Source organism: Suillus subalutaceus (assembly GCF_016647625.1).
Source record: "Suillus subalutaceus strain FC151 chromosome Unknown DFJ58scaffold_154, whole genome shotgun sequence".
Taxonomy (NCBI): Eukaryota; Fungi; Basidiomycota; class Agaricomycetes; order Boletales; family Suillaceae; genus Suillus; species Suillus subalutaceus.
In genome coordinates, this window is record NW_024540403.1 from 73,891 (window position 1) to 92,802 (window position 18,912).

General features: G+C 45.8%; 5 protein-coding genes across 5 annotated transcripts; 1 reads left to right on the forward strand and 4 right to left on the reverse strand.

Moving 5' to 3' along the window:
* Positions 1-9,426: 9,426 nt before the first annotated feature.
* Positions 9,427-11,451, reverse strand: DFJ58DRAFT_845959 (uncharacterized protein; the record flags this gene model as incomplete). The annotated part of the gene is made up of 7 exons (XM_041393231.1): positions 9,427-9,714; positions 10,144-10,331; positions 10,414-10,517; positions 10,572-10,700; positions 10,749-10,794; positions 10,824-10,995; positions 11,203-11,451. 7 exons carry the CDS (start codon positions 11,449-11,451, stop codon positions 9,427-9,429), a joined length of 1,176 nt encoding a protein of 391 aa, XP_041238281.1.
* A 481-nt stretch (positions 11,452-11,932) lies between these two features.
* On the reverse strand, positions 11,933-12,576 carry DFJ58DRAFT_845960 (uncharacterized protein; the record flags this gene model as incomplete). Its single annotated transcript, XM_041393232.1, has 5 exons — positions 11,933-12,062; positions 12,107-12,159; positions 12,252-12,365; positions 12,405-12,486; positions 12,512-12,576. 5 exons carry the CDS (start codon positions 12,574-12,576, stop codon positions 11,933-11,935), a joined length of 444 nt encoding a protein of 147 aa, XP_041238282.1.
* A 489-nt stretch (positions 12,577-13,065) lies between these two features.
* DFJ58DRAFT_845961 (uncharacterized protein) lies at positions 13,066-13,729 on the forward strand (the record flags this gene model as incomplete). Its single annotated transcript, XM_041393233.1, has 5 exons — positions 13,066-13,131; positions 13,164-13,238; positions 13,273-13,392; positions 13,485-13,537; positions 13,582-13,729. 5 exons carry the CDS (start codon positions 13,066-13,068, stop codon positions 13,727-13,729), a joined length of 462 nt encoding a protein of 153 aa, XP_041238283.1.
* A 1,451-nt stretch (positions 13,730-15,180) lies between these two features.
* Positions 15,181-15,656, reverse strand: DFJ58DRAFT_733676 (uncharacterized protein; the record flags this gene model as incomplete). The annotated part of the gene is made up of 3 exons (XM_041386326.1): positions 15,181-15,438; positions 15,501-15,517; positions 15,569-15,656. The coding sequence occupies 3 exons, from the start codon at positions 15,654-15,656 to the stop codon at positions 15,181-15,183; spliced, it is 363 nt and encodes a 120-aa protein (XP_041238284.1).
* Positions 15,657-16,790: 1,134 nt separating this feature from the next.
* DFJ58DRAFT_845962 (uncharacterized protein) lies at positions 16,791-17,935 on the reverse strand (the record flags this gene model as incomplete). Its single annotated transcript, XM_041393234.1, has 7 exons — positions 16,791-16,909; positions 17,033-17,126; positions 17,184-17,320; positions 17,376-17,478; positions 17,618-17,637; positions 17,681-17,770; positions 17,875-17,935. 7 exons carry the CDS (start codon positions 17,933-17,935, stop codon positions 16,791-16,793), a joined length of 624 nt encoding a protein of 207 aa, XP_041238285.1.
* Between the last annotated feature and the right edge of the window lie 977 nt (positions 17,936-18,912).

The window sequence follows — 18,912 nt, forward strand, 5'->3', positions numbered from 1 at the left end:
GGACCCCTGATACATGGCGTGCAACCGAATGATCATGACAACTTTGCATGATATTTTAGTCAAGTCGGAGTTACTGCAGTTGAGGAGCTCACCGCCTAGTATGACAAATATGACAATAGGAATCCAGTCCACTATGTATGAAACGATATTGCCTGTAAAATACAGTTACTGACGAACCCCGCAGATGCTTCAAACAAACTCACAGCTGTTTGAGTCATTATGTTGAACCAACACTTTACAAGAATAATCTTACTCACCCCTATACGGCAGAAGTATATTTAGTTGGACGGAATGGTAAGGCTCGATGCGGAAGACCCACCGTATCTGTCATCGAAACTGACGAGAGACTCCCTGCATTTCGCCAGTCAGGAACAACGAACACAGTTTATGCGAGAACATACACAGGATGCTGGTGCTGCTCATGAGAGATGGCTTGTTAGCATAGTGCCAACTTACTCAAGTTAGCCTTGAAAACATACCCACAGAATATTATTCCCAGGCAGCGCACCTAGAACATTTTAAGTCAACACAGCTCTTCAACGGTGATTGCCAAGGGTGCGTACACTAAGATATAGTACTGTGATGAGGGACCAACGTTGAGACTGCCCCGAAATTCTTACATTATTATCCGTGCTGATATGGGATGCTGCTCACCCAGATCAATTCGAACTATAAAACCGTTCTTAGCGAGATGGATGCTCCGGTAATGGTATCGACCTACTTCTTGTGCAGATATTAGCGCTGGAAGATACGATAAGTACATCAGTAGTTCCCTCGTGTATATATTATCTTGCTCACCCCAGTCATATACCACCACAACAGAGGATGCAACTACGAAATCACCACTGATTGAGTGAGAGCGTCGCTAACATGAACCAAATTGCTTTCAACGAACCTACATAATAACTCTGAGAAAATGCATAATTGATCAGTGGCCACCAAGTAGGATCATCTGAGATTCGGCTCATATTCAAGAGATTGATGTCAGTGAATAGTGAATTTGGTGGAATAGTATCAATGAAAGCGTACACATGTTCGAACGCTGTTATGTAGATCTGTAAAGCAGTGCCATTTGAAGACACGGTTCCAAAATATTTTTTCCAAGACTATTCTCTATTGCCACACTTGTATCAGTACAGCCTCCGAATCAGGCCGCCGAGCACACGACTTGCTCGGGATGACACTGCCTCTCAGTGAAAGACTTGTGGATTAACAAACAAAATCGTTCGAAAGAAACAAAGAATCGGCATCGTCAAATGAGACAATATGAGAGGTATGTTATATCGTATAAGCCGATTTTGCCAGTACCAGTAGTGTAGTGATAGTAGTGACATATTCCTACGCTGCTTTAAATTTCTCGCTGCGAGTCTAGGCGTGATGTTCCGGCCCGGCCAGCCGCGGAAAATACTTGAGAGTGAAGTCCCGCCAAAATAAGTAACCTCGAATCCTATTAGTTCGAGGCTCGAAGTCGAGCAGAAACAAGCTTGTAGACCCGATATTCAAGCTTTTCAAGTGTATTTAATGTATATTTGATACAACCCCATACACCCACACGATTTTCTGAGTTATCCACGTTATCCACCTATGAATTTTGGCCTTGGGTTATCCACCGAGTTATCCACGTGGATAACTAAATGGATTTCCACGGAACACTAGCCGTGAGGCCTTGAGGATGTGCGGATTCGGCCTTATAGCACGCGGCGACCATTCTAAAGATATCTTCATAGTGGTACTAGATGAAAAGGAAGAAGATCCTGTATCTGTACTCAGTAAGACGCAACAGCTGCACCAAAGGCAGGACTCATGAGAACTGAGATGCCGTTCTCTGAAAGTCGACCAGGAAGTATAGAATAACCGCGAACGCAGCTTGGATAACGAATATGAATGGAATATCGACTATTGTGCGCAAAACTTTCAATGAACGGATATTACATTGCTGCCTTGTGCAGGAGGACAATTGAACGCTGAGCGAGAAGGATAGTAACTTGCCGATACTGGACTTTGTCACCTAGGAGGAATCTGCAGGCTGACTTAGAAAATTCACTGTTGGGTCATTTTAAGAAGTTGTACTACGCTGCAGATTTGTTCGACAGCGAGTGGACTTAGTAAGATCTAAAAAACTATGATAGTTTGACCCAAGTTTGAACAGAGGAAGCAGTGGCTCGGAAACAAAGGGTTTCCGTACTCTGTAGCATATTTGGACTTGATCTTCGACAGAATGACGCTTCATTAGATCAAGACACTCACAAGCTCTCCAGCAGGTTGTGGTCGACACCATCTGTTAGTGTACTCTTATCTCTCGCTTCTCTCGTTATATCATCTTGCTATATACTGCACCGTCGTCACCTTATTAATATGTCATGGTACTATACAGTTCTGCGCGTCTGTATCACAAGCCACTGATCGTTACATAACGCATGATCATGATACATAGTCTATGCATGCTCATCTTGTTCGCCTCAGCGTTGTTCTGCTGAGTTCTATTCTAGAACTTGTACACCATCCACCTCGAGCAGAATGATGGAAGCAGATCAGACCGCCGTTCGAATCGCCACAGCTAGTCAAACATTTGAAGGTCATGAAGATTGTGTCTGGGCAGCCGCAGTCTTCCCCAATAGACGCCGTATGGTGACGGCCTCGTACGATAAGACACTTCGTTTGTGGGACTTAGAAGACGGTGTTGTATTGAGGATAATGGAGGGGCATCGCTTCGGCGTAGGAAGAGTTGCAGTATCAAGAGATGGGCAATTCATAGCAAGTGGTGATTTGGACGGAGAGCTCATCGCCTGGAACAGAGACTGCGAATCTCTCACAAAACCCATCAAAGTCCATTCCAAACAGATATCGTCGCTTGATTTTTCCCAGACAGCACATTGCTCGCGAGTGGCTCATGGGACAACACAACGGTGCTCTGCAATACAAAAACATGGCAGTTGCAAGGAAATCCAATCGGTCATATTGGTAACGTGGTCTGTCTTCGGTATTCGCCGTCCGGTGAACATCTTGCCATCGCAACAATGGTTTGTATCCAAATATGGAATCCAGGCAAGAAGGAAATTGGAATGCATCATAGAGTTCAACGGTCACTATGCGTACATTCCCAATCAATCTCCATTCAATACTTCACTCGTGTGGATGCCCGATGGCAAACAGCTTGTCTCAGCTGGTGATAAATGTGATCCCACCATACGGATCTGGGATTCATCGACCTGGAAGCAGGTCAGTGAACCCTGGAAGGGCCATACCGGCATTGTCCACATGATTGCCTTGAATCCCACTGGCACCCTTCTCACATCCGCATCCAATGACCACCAGGTTCACCTTTGGCGACTTTCGGATCGACGAACTATCGCCATATTCAAGCACACCAATGAAGTGTATTGTGTCGCCTTCTCCATGGATGGCAAGCACATCCTGAGTGGAGGATATGATAAAATGATGTCAAAGCGGGCAGTACCTTGTCTGGAAGACAATCTCAAGGACAAGGCATCAGATGTAAGTTTCTGTTCATTTTCTGTCCCTTCTTCATCTCATTTTCTTCAAGGATGTGTTACGGGAGGACATCCCGAAGGAACAAGTGGCAGATAATGTGAATTCCTATTCGTCGCCCGTCTTCTTGCATATTGATCCTCGATCTTGATGTCAAGGCTCAAAAGTCTGATGTCGAGGCATTTTTCTAGCCTTCACTCTCCCCACGTAATCTGATCATGTGTGATACAGATCCTCATCATCAACATGAAGCCCATGATGCATGCATAAGTGGTGACTTGCTCACAGCTGACAGCCTGTCAACACAAGATATTGGCGCCGATGGCAGAGACTACAACTCTTATGCGAATCGCTCGTTTGTCAAGTCAAGAAAAGCTGACTGGGACTGCGCACTTGATGACGCACTTAAGGTGAGCCGCACTGTCACGCCATGACTTTTTTAACACCGACTAACTTATATGGCGCTATAGAGCATCAGTATCCAGCCATCCCTGATGGGCTATATCTCCAAGGGCATCGCCCACTGTGGAAAATGACAGTTCCAGGACGTGATGAGAGCATTTGACCTCGCGTTCATGTATGTGGATGCAGACTTGAATAAAACTTGTCTTCTACTCTTGATTAAGGTATGACAATCGTGTCTCATGTACTCGCTACTTACACGACAGCTGTCAGGCCATCACCCTTTTCAATGCGAATCAACATGACGAGGCAATTCTGCGCGTCCAAGAGCTGGCTACCATTCGTCCAGATCCAAATTCTCTTGCCTGTGGTATTGTGGAAGTGAGTCCTCCTGGCACAATCAATCCCAGATCCATGCGTTGATGCTGATTTTGCGAACCTCGCACTTCAGGCTTATCTACACATCCAACTGGGAATGAATGCATTAGACAATGCACATTACAACGAAGCTACTGGCCACTTCACTGCTGCTGTCAACACTATCGGTTTCTCGTCTATGTTGGCTATCCATTCTAAATATGATATCTTCGTAGTGGTAGGTTGATTGCAATGCAACTGAAAATAATTTTTTCATGCCCGACTGTGCTTTTCTAGTTATTCGGGTGGGACCTCCAGTCCTTGTGGCGAACTGCACACCAGAATTGGTGCCATGCGCTCCTTCGGGCAGGTAGACTTCCAAAAGCCATCAAAGCATACCAATATGTGATGGATACGGCTGATGAGGCTACGAAAGCTCACTGCCTTGATTGGTCCACTGGCAAATCTTCGTGATGTCAACCGGGTATAATTCTCAACCCCATCTCACTTAGCTTTCAAGCGAGGTTGCAGCGCGCTCTATGCTGCGGGCGGGGATGATGCCCTCGCTGCGGGTAATTATGATATGGCTGTCGAGCTTTACTCTGCGGCGATCCATCTCGATTCTGCAACCAATACCATCTTTGCAAACCGCAGTAAAGCAAGGTCGGGACAAATGCTATGGGACGATGCACTCCTTGACACAGAAAAGGTGTGATGACAACTACCATTTTGTATTTGACGCTCATTTTGATGGTGCGCAGGTCATCGAACTCAACCCCTCATCTTACTTTGGATATCAGTTGAAGCACATGGTACTTCATGCCGCACATTGATATGACGAAGCCATTGAGGCGTTCAAAATTATGCTCTCCAAATTGGAGAATGCTCCTGACACGCAAACACAAAGTACGTCCCCAAATAACCACATCCTTAAACATACTTGACTCTTTCTCCAGAGCTGCGCCAACAATACGTCAATCTATCCGAAGCAGAAGGAGCTATTCAAGAGACTATCAAGGCTCAACTTGATGATGCCCCGCATCGTCTGCTCAATACCATTACTGGGTGCTTATGCGATCGAGAGGTACAGATCGATGCCTTCAAGACAAGCACAGAGTATAAGGAACTTTTATCATCATCATTGGTGCATGTAGATCTCCGAATGGAGCACACCAAAGATGTCGTGGCAACGTACTTCCGTTGTGTCATGCTATCGCATCGGTGGGAAGGAAAGGAGCCACTGCTGCACGACATCCAGGACAAGGTCGTTAATGAGTTGAAAGCAGTTGGCGGCATCATGAAGTTGCAGTCTTTCTGCAAAACTGCTCACGCTGCGGGGTATCACTGGGGGTGGATTGATTCATGTTGCATCGACCAGGCTAACAACGTTGAACTCCAAAAATCACTCAATTCCATGTTCGTCTGGTATCGCACCTCGGCGCTCACGATGGTCTACCTGTCGGATGTTCCGCCTTCGTTGAAGCCGGGCGCACTGGCAAGGAGCGCATGGAACACGCGAGGATGGACCGTACAGGAATTCCTCGCCCCAAAAGTCATCCGCTTCTACCAAAGTGACTGGACCCCGTATCTCGACGACCACTCTCCCAACCACAAACAGTCTGTTGCGATCATGCAGGAGTTGGAGGACGCGATGGGGATAGTGTACAAACCCTTGTCGCCTTCCATCCTGGAATGATAAACGCCCGCGAGAAACTGCAATGGGCGTCGCCGCGTGTCACCACAGTGGAGGAAGATATCGCGTACTCATTATTTGGCATCTTTGGTGTTCAGCTCCCTATCATGTATGGCGAGAAGAAGCAAAAGGCGCTGGGGCGACTCTTGCAGGAGATCGTCGCTGAGTCTGGGGACATTACTGCCCTGGACTGGGTCGGAGCATCATCGGAATTCAACAGCTGCCTGCCTGCTGACATCACTTCATATGAAGCCCCACCGTACATGTTGCTATCTATATCTGAAGATGAGATGCAGAGATCGGTCTCGTCGCTACAAGACACTGTGATTATTGAGTTAGCTTTGAAATTGTACAGCTCACTTGACCACCTGAGCGCTCCACGTTTTGCTCACCGCCGGCTGCATTTGCCATGCATCGCATTCCCTGTCACAGAAGTCAGACGGAGACCAATTGAATACAAGGAGACCCACTTCACGTATGAAGTCAAGGCAGACGGGCTTCATGACCTGAAGATTACCACGGAGAACAGGTTGCTTCAGTTCTCACAAGGAAGACCCACTCGACAGTCATTCTTACTCGTCCGTCCCTGGGATTGTCGTCTCCTCGAGCTGCCTGACTATGCAGACGATACAGAGAGCGTGGATGATTTTGTTCTCCCTGGGTCGCCCGGAGAACGAGGCCCGTTGGATTCAGAATTGGACGAGCGTGCAATGCGATTGATTATTCGCCTTGGACAGCCGTTCAGCGCATTCCTGCTAGTACAACAACGTGGCGGAGAATACAAGAGGTATTGTAGCTGTGTGTATTCATCTGTTTTGGAAGAAATCAATCTCTCCAAAGTTTTCATTTTCATCATTTCCTTCTTTACATGGCATGTACCTCATCATTGATTTACGGTCGACTCCTACCATCAGAAATATGACGCTCCAAAGCGAACTTTAATAAATTGCGCAATACACTATCGAGTGCGCGATACACCAGCGATACAATATCGGTCCAAGAATCCGTGCACTTGAAGTGCCACAGTGTATTCGGTGTTGCATTCGGCATGTGCTTGTAAACCAAAATGTGGTCGTGTGACTTGTCACTATTTACAGTCCAGCTGATGGATTTCCGCCCACTGAATTAGCTTCCAGAGCAAAAGGGGCGCCACCAACATTTTGTCATGCCTTTAGGGTACAGAATGGCGTGATCATATAATTCGAAATCATAAGAGCGTGACAGAATATGCTCTGGCAGACATTCGTTCTGCAGAGACTACTAAGAGGAAATTTAGAAACAGCAACAGCAACGCACGGACATTATAAGCACATACTGCACACGCGCCCCATTTTTGGTAAGCGGCTGACATCTTCTCCTGCCATTCAGCAATTATCCGCATTTTATTGTCCATGGTACAAATCATCAAGAAATGCAAATCATCCTCGACGGCAATGTCACATGTGGTGTTCAAACTCGGGCTAGCCTCGTGGAACCCCTTTTTGCTATAGAGGTCAAGCATCCTAGAAGTCCACATCACATCCATACATCACTCCCTTGCAAAGCCTCGACTCACTCGACTCTTCCATGTCACACCGGACTATATCCAACTCGGCCGATACGGACCTGTTGCCTTGGCTGCTTGCAGGAACCCAGGGTTGTCTGTACTGTCCCTTACTTGTCGTTTTGGTCATCGCGCACCTCGGCCGACCGTTCCATCCTGTTGGTACCGAATCCTCCCATGTCCTGCCCATGTCTGCCTATTTCCATTGGTGCATTTCAAGCTTATTTTACAGGCTACATCAGCAAAACCCTGATTTGGCTACAGTGCCACAGCCACACAGTGCATCACAGGTCACACAGAGTTTTTTGTAAAGGCTCTGCAACATCACACAGGTACTTATTCTATGTAAAAATGAGTGTAATGTAGTCACAAACATATATATAACAAGATGGTATGCTAACAATTATGATTTATTGAGAAATTGTGTAGTGTGCAGTACTGTGCAGCGCTGTACATGGGGGGACCTCGCTGTGACACTGTGATTGCTGTGCAGCGCTGCACAACGCTGCACATAGGGTTAGGGTTTTGCTGATGTACCATGTCATATTAATGCAATAACACAGGATAGTTAGCAGACAGGTGTAATGTATTCACAATGACAGACAATGTAATGCATTTTCTCGCACACTTTTCTCAGTACCTAATGCATTATATCTCAGATTCTGTACCTGATCACGACGCGTGTATGCAGCCAGCGCTATACCTGCTTCCTATATAGCTTGATAGCATTGGGTCCTTCAACAGGTTCATTCATGCCTGTGCCCTACCCACTCATATTACTAGGTGCTAACTACCCTCCCATAATATACCTGCCCTTCAACTCAAGGCCCTCCACACTTGCTGCTCATCCTGCCAAGGCCCTACTAGTAATTGAACTGTGATACAGAAGTTGAAGTGTGGTATTCTACTTGGTCAAATTCAAGGACTTCGATGACTATAGAATGCGCCTGACAAGCTAATCAAGAAAACTTGAATTAGAATTGTAAATTGTGAAGCAAAGGGAAGAGTACGTGACTAAAGCTCTGACAAAACAGCCATTTTATTCACCCTTGTTCCAGTCATGCACAGAAGGAGGCGAAAAAAAACTCTCATAGTCAAGATTTTGAGTGGAGGCTGCTCAAAGATCATCATTGTACCTGCCAGTGGCCAAGACATCCTGGCCTTGCAGACAATCGAGTTGGTCAGACACCTGGAAGGCGAGTTCACCCAGTCGTTTCTGTGTTAGTGCATGTCATTGATCCTATTTAACTGGCACTCTGCGAATAGCTGCTTTGCAACAGGGATGACCAGTGAGCAGGCAGCTACATCAGGCCGAGGAAATATTTCCTTTCTTGCACAGCTTTCTATGAGTAACAAGTTTCTAGATCATTCCTTTGCCTGGCATCTGATTGCAGACTTGAATGTCTTTGTACTTTGTTGCGTCTCTCTCCATTCAACCTGTGGACTAGTACTTACCTCTTGCCTTTGGAATTTTCATCCTCTCGTGGATCTTTGAAGTGTTACTTAGATTGTTGTGTGGACTCAATGATATTTTATGGAGCATATATCAACATTTGTGTCAGTGGGACATTGATACTTTTGCTCGTTCTCATTTTGAATGTGCTCGTTACGTCCGTTGTACCATGTTTCAACACTATGTAGAGGTCATTGAATCCAGCGTGTTTCTACTCTGAAGCCACCAAGAGCAAAATGTCCCAAACCATTTCATCATTTTAAGTCCTTCGAAATCATACTGACTAAATCTAATTTACTTGATTTGAAACACATTCCCCATCAGACTCGCGCACTAGCCTCACATCTCGAGCACCAGCGATCGAAAGCAAATATTCAAGTGTGTTTCTGTTTCCTGTTGTAAAAGTCCAGTAAGTAACAAGGGGAGTATATAGAAACAGTGGTCTTACTTTCTGGACTGCAGGCCTGCGCCAACAGTATTACCCTTCCATCACTTGTTGTTCTCTTTATCAACAGAGACAGGTGGGTGCACACGTGCACTTGATGACCCAATTGCATTGAGAACATGCTCATGTGTGGATGGAACATGGCGGCATGTTGTTTGATGCAGACCTTCCTCTTCTAGACCAGCAAGAGGGTCAAATGTGTTGGAATCTGTCACATTCATGCTGGAGGTGCTTGATTGGGGTTGTAGCAGGTGGTAGATGATTGGAATGAAAGAGCGGTGTAGCAGGTGGTAGATGATTGGAACGAGAGAGTGGTGTGTTACTAGACATGGCTGTATAACCCGAGAATGCAGGTAAAATATGATCTGTTGGTCCATGAGCAATGGGCAGGGAATATTGATAATCAAATGAGTCGGAGGAGTCATCCATGAAGCTAAAGTTGAGATCATCGAGACCAGATGTGAACGGGTCATAGGATGGCACTGGTGGTAGGCTTGCGATAAAATTGTTGATAGCAGACATATCCAAGCTGGGTATGTTGAATTGGTTGAAAGTGGGGGGGACATTATTATTATCAGTGATGGTTGTTGCTACAGTAGTGGTCCAAGCGGTTACAGGTGCTGGTGATGAGTCGACCATAGACCTTTGGTCATCATACACGAGTTTGAAGGTAATGCATTACCGGAAATGCATTACAGTATTGTTAGAACATGTGATGCATTAGTGGTGAGAATTCAACAGATGATTAATGCATTACTTACCATGACTTGGTCAAACTCATAAAGGCTGTTCAGCCCCAGCCCAATATCATTCATAACCCCAAGCTCTTCATTCTCCCTAACATTTCCCTCCTCCTCAGCAGCCTTTTCCTCTTCTTCTTTGCTACCCTCCCAAAAAAGATTGTCCAACTCGTTGGCCAACTCATCTGCAATGGTACCTGCATCCAGTGCTGAAGCCACCATCTTATTGTCATGGGTTGATTGAACAAGGTAAATGACATTGCCATCAAGTAATAATTGATAGATGCTTACATAGTGCCAATTCGACGAAGCTTGCATAGGCTGTTTGGACTTCGCTGAACCCAGTATATTCAGCCGAAAACTCGTCCCCCATCTCCGTCTCTCTGAGATGGTAGCTGCATTATCCAGTGAGTTAATAGTTTCAGGCATGTGGGAAATTCAATACTTACTCAAGAACTACAATGCCTCCTGTGGCTGGGTTTCGTCCCCACGCGATACATGTGAACTTAAGTCCACCCGTCTTATGGGACAAGTGGCGGAAGATGCAATCAAGATGCGCCCCAAGTTCACTGAAGGCTCTGCATATATAGGTAAAAACAAGTTATTTTATATGAAGTAGGACATACTTAATCTGCTCCTCTTGTTCAACTTCCGGAATGAAACCAGCTTTAGCTAGTTCACATGTTTTTTTTCCGGTTCACAAGGGCTTTCTTGGTGCCTTTCTTGGACCTCAGCCTTGATGCTATCATCTTCAGCTGCATATTTAGTGCAAGTGAGGTCCTTCCATTTTGCAAGCTTTTGGCCATGTGTTGTGATACCCTTGGCCTTGATTGCCGCATCTGCTTCCTCCTTCATGCGCTCATTGTAGAGAATCTGTGAGTATACTTCCACTTCTTGTGGAGCTTGTCCTGATACCTCATCTCCTCCATTCAGAGTTTCGCTGAGGTCAAGCGCCCCTTTTAAGCCTGCTACTCATGCAAGACATGCGACATTAGTCTGCCATCTATACCACACTTTGATCTGCTATAAGGTCTCGCAGGTTAGTATGGTATAACCAAATTTTACGCATTGAATACTTACTGTTTTACGACTACTCTTAGCCTTAGTTAGTATTTTTGTCTGGACCTCTGTGAGGTTGCCCTCCAAAGGGACACCCATTATAGCGTGTTGGTGCTCTGGCCATTGCGCCTCAAATGCCACCCACATGTCGAGAAAGAATACCATGTATACTTTTGCCTTTTGACAAATGATATATTCGCTGAGTAGACTTAACAGGAATTTTTCTTGTTCTGCAGTAGCCCATGGCTTTGGCCCACGATGACCTTGCATTGTCAAGTAGATGAGGTGAATGTAGGAGATGATGGTCCTGGAGTCAGTGGGAAGGTGGAGATAAATCCACAGAAATCAATGTTCTTAAAAGCCAGCCCTCGGCTCGGTTGTTCTATTCACTATTTGGTGGCCATCAGTGCAGATTGCAGGAGTTAATGTTTAATCAAGCTGGAGGGGGTCCAACTCAGAGTTGGCACGCACCAACCAAAGATATTTCACTGGATGGCAACTCTCAGTGGCAAGTAGACTATTTCCGCACTTATGAAACAATGATGTCCGAGCTCTACTACCAAGTGAACCACTGCCTATTTTCCAGTCTGTTGCTCATGCAGTTTTAATAAGGATGAACCCAGCTTAGCTATAGTTACCAATGAATGAGTGAATGTGCTGTAGAGACTCGCGTTTCTGCAGGCACATATGGGCACATTTTGCACCTTTTCACAACTCATGACAATTGGCCTTCAATGCACGACTCGCACCATCAGCTATATTCGACTTCTATCATGTCCCTAGTCGTTTTACATGTAATGCGCAGCTTTCCTGCGAAATGCGCCATAGGCGTGACACATTCCCGCACACGCGCTTTGCGCGCTTTCTTGTGCTTAAGCACCCTGCATCACCTATCATCCAGGAATGTCCCTCTATGTCCACCCACCTCATTGGTACGTCATATGCCTTGCCTCGTGGTTTGTAACAAGCATTGCAGCGCTATTACATGTCATTACGTATTCATAGCGCTTATTGCTCCTATCCCTTCCGCTTCCGATGCGATTTCCATAGTATAAAGTTTGCTGACTTACTACTCCATCATTATTACTCTCCTTTGCTGTACTTCCCTTGCTATTGGGTTTTACTCTAAAGTAGTAGTCACCACTTGGGCACACTTTGTGTTTCCAATGGTTATCGTTATCCGCCTATACTAGACCTTTATCTGCACTCATTATAACACTCACTCTGCATTTGCACTCGCTTTGCACATCCGCTTCCTTATCCGTTTCCTTATCCGGTATTTTCCGCACAACGCGCGCCTTAGCGCTCACGTTCCCACACTCGCACTTACCTTAGTGCGCTCTCTCGTGCTTCGTGCTCACTTCGCTTTTCCTTCTCACGCTTTCGCGCATCCATCGCACTACAAGGGTCTTTCTTTCATCTGGTTCTGTGTTCAGTAGCAGTCCCCTTTAGGGTCGAACGTTCTTGCATTCTGCAAGTATAGCAGCTAGGCAGAGCCAAGACTCACTTATACTGGTTGAGCATTTTTAGATATTTCATATCAGCCCAGCCAGGTTGAGATCACCTCATCGGCTCAGTCAGCCCAGGCCAGGCCAGGCCATTGTACGGCTGAACCTAATCCATTTAGTTTGACAAGCCTATTAGCCCACTCAAGCCCAAAGCCTAGGCTGTTGTTGAACTTCCGCTAGACAATGAATTACGATACTCACGCTGAGGCGATCTCAACCTGGCTGGGCTGATATGAAATATCTAAAAATGCTCAACCAGTATAAGTGAGTCTTGGCTCTGCCTAGCTGCTATACTTGCAGAATGCAAGAACGTTCGACCCTAAAGGGGACTGCTACTGAACACAGAACCAGATGAAAGAAAGACCCTTGTAGTGCGATGGATGCGCGAAAGCGTGAGAAGGAAAAGCGAAGTGAGCACGAAGCAGCGAGAGAGCGCACTAAGGTAAGTGCGAGTGTGGGAACGTGAGCGCTAAGGCGCGCGTTGTGCGGAAAATACCGGATAAGGAAACGGATAAGGAAGCGGATGTGCAAAGCGAGTGCAAATGCAGAGTGAGTGTTATAATGAGTGCAGATAAAGGTCTAGTATAGGCGGATAACGAATAACCATTGGAAACACAAAGTGTGCCCAAGTGGTGACTACTACTTTAGAGTAAAACCCAATAGCAAGGGAAGTACAGCAAAGGAGAGTAATAATGATGGAGTAGTAAGTCAGCAAACTTTATACTATGGAAATCGCATCGGAAGCGGAAGGGATAGGAGCAATAAGCGCTATGAATACGTAATGACATGTAATAGCGCTGCAATGCTTGTTACAAACCACGAGGCAAGGCATATGACGTACCAATGAGGTGGGTGGACATAGAGGGACATTCCTGGATGATAGGTGATGCAGGGTGCTTAAGCACAAGAAAGCGCGCAAGGCGCGTGTGCGGAATACTGCACATTGGGGAATGTGTCACGCCTATGGACGCATTTCGCAGGAAAGCTGCGCATTACAGTGTAAAACGACTAGGGACATGATAGAAGTCGAATATAGCTGATGGTGCGAGTCGTGCATTGAAGGCCAATTGTCATGAGTTGTGAAAAGGTGCAAAATGTGCCCATATGTGCCTGCAGAAACGCGAGTCTCTACACCAAAACTAATATACATTTCCTATAGACTATGAGACTTCCTCCTCCAGATCCCGATAGGGTAAGCATTGACCAGCTACCAGGTAGTGTTGCTGAAGTCCAATCCACGGATCTGCTCCTCCAGGGTGTGTGAAATCGCCTTGTAGAAGTAAAGCATGATGACAGCCAAGAAGATGGACAGCAAGGATGGGGTGGTTGGACTGCTTAACTTGCATGTCAATATCTTTTGCCACATTCACCTCAATGTGTTCGATCTTGAAGAACTGTCCGAGACTCTCGCGTTCCATGAGACCTTGGGGCGTATTTGGGATCAAGCAGAACTCAAGATTGATGTTGATGCCCTTTTGTGGGAGACTGCACTCCATGAGACCTGTGAAGTCCTTGGGCCTGATGGTAGCAACCTTATCCCTGTAGAAGAATGAGACCTCCTTGAGCATGAGCTGGACTGCTCAGGTTTTTTTTTTTTTTTTTTGTTTATTGTTTATTGTCCGTTGGGGCGAAGCCCTATGTTGGACATAACCTACATGTATGTGCGTATGTGGTGTGTGAACTAATTATCTTATTTGGTGTCCATTCTTAACAATGGTTCGGGCGTGAGCGGGAACAGTAGAGCCTTTCTGGAGGCTATGGGACGAGTGATGTGGAGTTGGTGGGTTTCTTGGCCTGGTTTCTTCTACGTTCTCCTCTGCTCTTCTTCCTTCGGGGGGGTCACGTCGCCAAAGGTGTGTTCGAAGTGTTTTGTGCGTGCGATGTACTTCAGTACTGATCTCATCCCTTTGTACTCGTTGAGCAGATATTTGATATTGCACTTTTGTGGGCCTACTTCGTGTCGCATGGTGTTGCACTGTCTGGTGAATGATGGGCATGTGAATAGGAAGTGGTGGACTGTCTCTTTGTGCATGTTGCAGCTGTCACACTTTGCTGATGGGTTCCTTGATATATGATGCAGGTGTTTGTTGAGTGTGATGTGGCCCGTGTGAAGCTGGAACGGGAGGGAGCTGTGTCTCCTTGGCAGAGATGCAATTTTTGTGGCGAATTTGTTAGAGGGGGCGGAGTGGTCTATGGTGTGGAGCGTGGTGAATCTGGGTGAGTGAGTCCTTCGCGATCTTTATGGCCTTGTCTTTGATTCTGCGATATTGTATTTGCTTTATTGCTGATATGCTCTGTGGTAGTCCTCTGATTTCCCCATGGCTTGTTAACAGTGAGCGTGGTAGTGCAGTGGCTCTCTGATGAGTTCCCTCTGGCTGCATCTTTCACCTCTCCATCTGTGGCTTTGTTTCCCGGTATCCCTTTGTGGCCCGGCGACCACCTTATGATGAGCTTCCTTTCATCATTGTCTAGGATGAGTATGCATAGGTCGTCATGAAAGGTGTCCATTAGGTGGTGTCCTGGCTGTGAATGGAAGGCCCCAGTGGCTCGTATGGTGGCCTGATTGTCTACTCCCAGTGAGCATCTGGATGTGCATGAGTGTGCCAATGGCAGTGGTGGTTGACTGCGACCCGGCAGGAGCGGTGATGTCGATGTCAGTGATATTGTGGATATAGGCGTGCCCAGGAAGTAAGCTTAATGATGAGATGTCGAGATTCTCAAGCACAAATTTGATCTCCCTATCAACATACTTGGTTCTATCAGGCTCGTCAGTGGATGCTGGGAAAATGCGCGGTTGACTCAGGAACTCACCTTGGAATTGGAATGTTCTTGATAATGTGCAAGAGAGAAGATATCAGTAGCTTGTGCAGATCACCTACCAGACATGCCTTCCTCGGAGATGATAAGATCGGTGTAGAGACTGGAGTCTCCACAGGTGCATATGGGTACAGTCCACTTTCCCTTCATGATGCGCTCACTACTTTTGCAACGTGCCCCAAACGCGACATATGCGCTTTCGCGTTTCACATTTAGCGCGTTTTGCATTTCATATTTGGCGCATTTCCACACATATGCGCTTCACATTTCACGCATTCACATTCCTGCAGTTGCGCATCTGTAATAATGCGCTTTTGTTCGTGTTTCATGTTTGTCACATTTTGCCTTAGCGCATTTGACCTGTTGCAGTTTGTCACCTTTAGTGTGCCCCAGTGTTTTGCGTTTTGTTGCATTTGTTGCATTTTTTGCATTTGGTACAATCACATTTTGCCTTTTGTGTTGTCACATCCTATGCAGTTGCCTTTATAGTGCTTTGCCTTCTTGCATCCTCGCATTGATGGACCCTCGCTATTGCTCATTCACACTTTCCTGATTACGCACACATGCGCTTTGGCACGTACCAGCGCATTTGAGTGCATTACATCGCACTTCATCGCACTTCCCTAGGATCTGTCGCCCGTCCTCCGCATGTCCTGTCCTAGTCCTCCAAGGTCCATTGGTGCGTGCTCTTTTCACTAGAACTCATATACTGTCACACAGGCACTTGTACTTATTACTATGTTTCATTATGGACCCTGACTTACCTCATCATATACCTTAGTGCTCCCTACTCAGTTCTGAGGCCTGGGAACTCACTTAGCATACTTACACGTCAGCATGTTCATTTTTCTGTTACTTACTTCCATTCCACTACCATCCAAGTGTATAGCACGAGTTACCATCGAAATTCACAAGTTTCCCTCCTGTTGGCACTTTTGCACCCCTAAGCGTCTATTGCCATGTCTATCATCCCTCTTGGTTCTCTAATTGATTGCCATCTCGACTTGAAGCACTCCGTTGAGGTCATGCAAAACGCACTTTTCCGCATTTTCCGCTCTACTAGCACATTTTAGGCGCCTTTCATTAGCACCTTTCGCTTTTGGGTGCATTATCTGCACCAGTGTCCCACATAGGCTTCTAGACCTGAAGCACTAGTCATTGATCTCCCTCACCCTTATTAGAGGAATCATTCTCAGTAGCAATCCCCTTGGGATGACTTTTCGCTCATATCCAGAGGAGTACTTGAGAGCCCACTTCCCACTCTTCCCCCTTAGCATTCAGCTATCATTCCTCGCCCTCATCGGGCTTGACTTTGAGCAAACATCTGTACTCTGCACAGTGCTTGATGTCAACACTCCTGTCCCCAGCATCATCCCAGGTAACAGTGTGCTGAGCTTGAATGGCTAGATGACACATTAAGTTGTTCCAGTGTGCCCCAAATTTTGTGCCGATAGAAGTTTAAATGAGAGTGTATTTTCAATTTTGTCAGAAGAAGACATGTGAATCGGGATGGAGATGTGACTTACACTTATTTGAGAGCTTTGTTATAGGCGGAAATGATGATAACAGGGAGGATGTTGTGTTTGAGCTGCAAGAGGGATTGAGTGAGAATTTCTCCAGCTAGATGATCATGATAGGATGATGAGAAAACGACATGTTTTCGGAGCTTGGGAATACATTGAGGATGATAATGCTGGTCATACTGACACCACATTCTTCATCTTGAGTACGACTGAGTTCAATAAGATTCTTTCCTGCAGGAAGCTGTTTGGATAGCATCAGCAATGGTCTATTCAAAGTTTGAGAAGCATGAGCTATGAATGATACGAGAATGACCCAGTAGTACTAAATGTTGATGGACAGTCACACATGAGTCAAGGTGAACACTGGCCCATCTGTCCTGCCCGCATAGTTGAATTATGGTTGCAGATCGTGGTACATGCCTAAAAGTTGCAAGAGCAAGCACCAAGCACTGAATATTTGAATATTGAATCTATGAGTCAGTAGTGATAGGCTGGGTGTAGTAAGAACTATGTCGTCCTGAAGTGGTAACTTGGCTGAGCCCTAAATACTTGAATTGTCATTCATTTCAAGTACATATCCACACTCACATAGATCCAGTGTGAGCATCCTGTTTGTTGTGCAGCCCAATGAATGCAACATTTTTAACTCACCATGGCTAGAGTAAGCTGTTGAACCCTTATTACTCTCTATCTCGTTGATCCTTACAATTCGAAGCCGTCCCACCTCCCTCTCCACCGCCTCTCCAAATAATCATACCCAACAATGTCCAGCTCAGATATAACATCAGTGCTCCTGTCATATAGACCTGAACTAGTCAGAGGCGCATGTACAAGGTAATTCTTACCCTGCGTGGTGTTTTGAACATCTACCAATCCAGGCATCACATTCTTCAGCAGGTAGAACATCTAGGAATGTAGGCATGGCTTGAAAGTTCATTATAGATATGGTTCACAGGGCTTTGTTATGAGGATGCGCATGGAGGGGTCAAGGGATGCAGAGATGGCTACGTCAGCAAGCTCACTCATGTCGGTTGTTCCCCAATCTCATCTATCGCATGCTCAAGCCGAAGGTCATGTTATTGATTTGATCTAGGTCAGCAAGCTCACTCATGTTAGTTGTTCTCCAATCTTATCTATTGCATACTCAAGCCGAAGGCCATGTTATTGATCTTTGTGTTCAGCTGGCTAGGTCAGCAAGCTCACTCATGTTGGTTGCATCCCAATCTCATCTATCACATGCTCAAGCCAAAGGTAGTGTTATTGATCTAGGTCAGCAAGCTCACTTGTTTTAATTGTTCCCCAATCTCATCTATTGCATGCTTAAGCCTAAGGTCGTTTTATTGATCTTCATGTTCAGCTGGCTATGTCGGTAAGCTTGCTCATGTTAGTTGTTCCCCAATCTCATCTATTGCATGCTCAAGCCGAAGGTCGTATTATTGATCTAGGTCAGCAAGCTCACTCATTGTTCTCCAATCTCATCTATCATATGCTCAAGCCAATGGTCGTGTTATTTATCTAGGTCAGCAAGCTCACTTGTTTTAGTTGTTCCCCAATCTCATCTATCGCATGCTTAAGCCAAAGATCGTGTTATTGATCTTCGTGTTCAGGAAGATAACGCCAATGTGGAAAGGTAAAGACGTTTGTTATATCTTTTTACATCAGTGATTCTTTCAAGATGAGACAGACACATTGGTGACTCTGGGTCGAACCCTTCGCTGATACTTGTCACAACTGCCTCTCCTTTAGGCCAGGGAAGAGATTTATACTGTGTTCAACACTATCTACATTACACTGTGCAAGTTTAGGATGCCTTGACATTGTCTCTGCATGAGACACGGCACCACTCATTGACAGGGCAGTCATAATCTCAGTGAGTTTCTTTC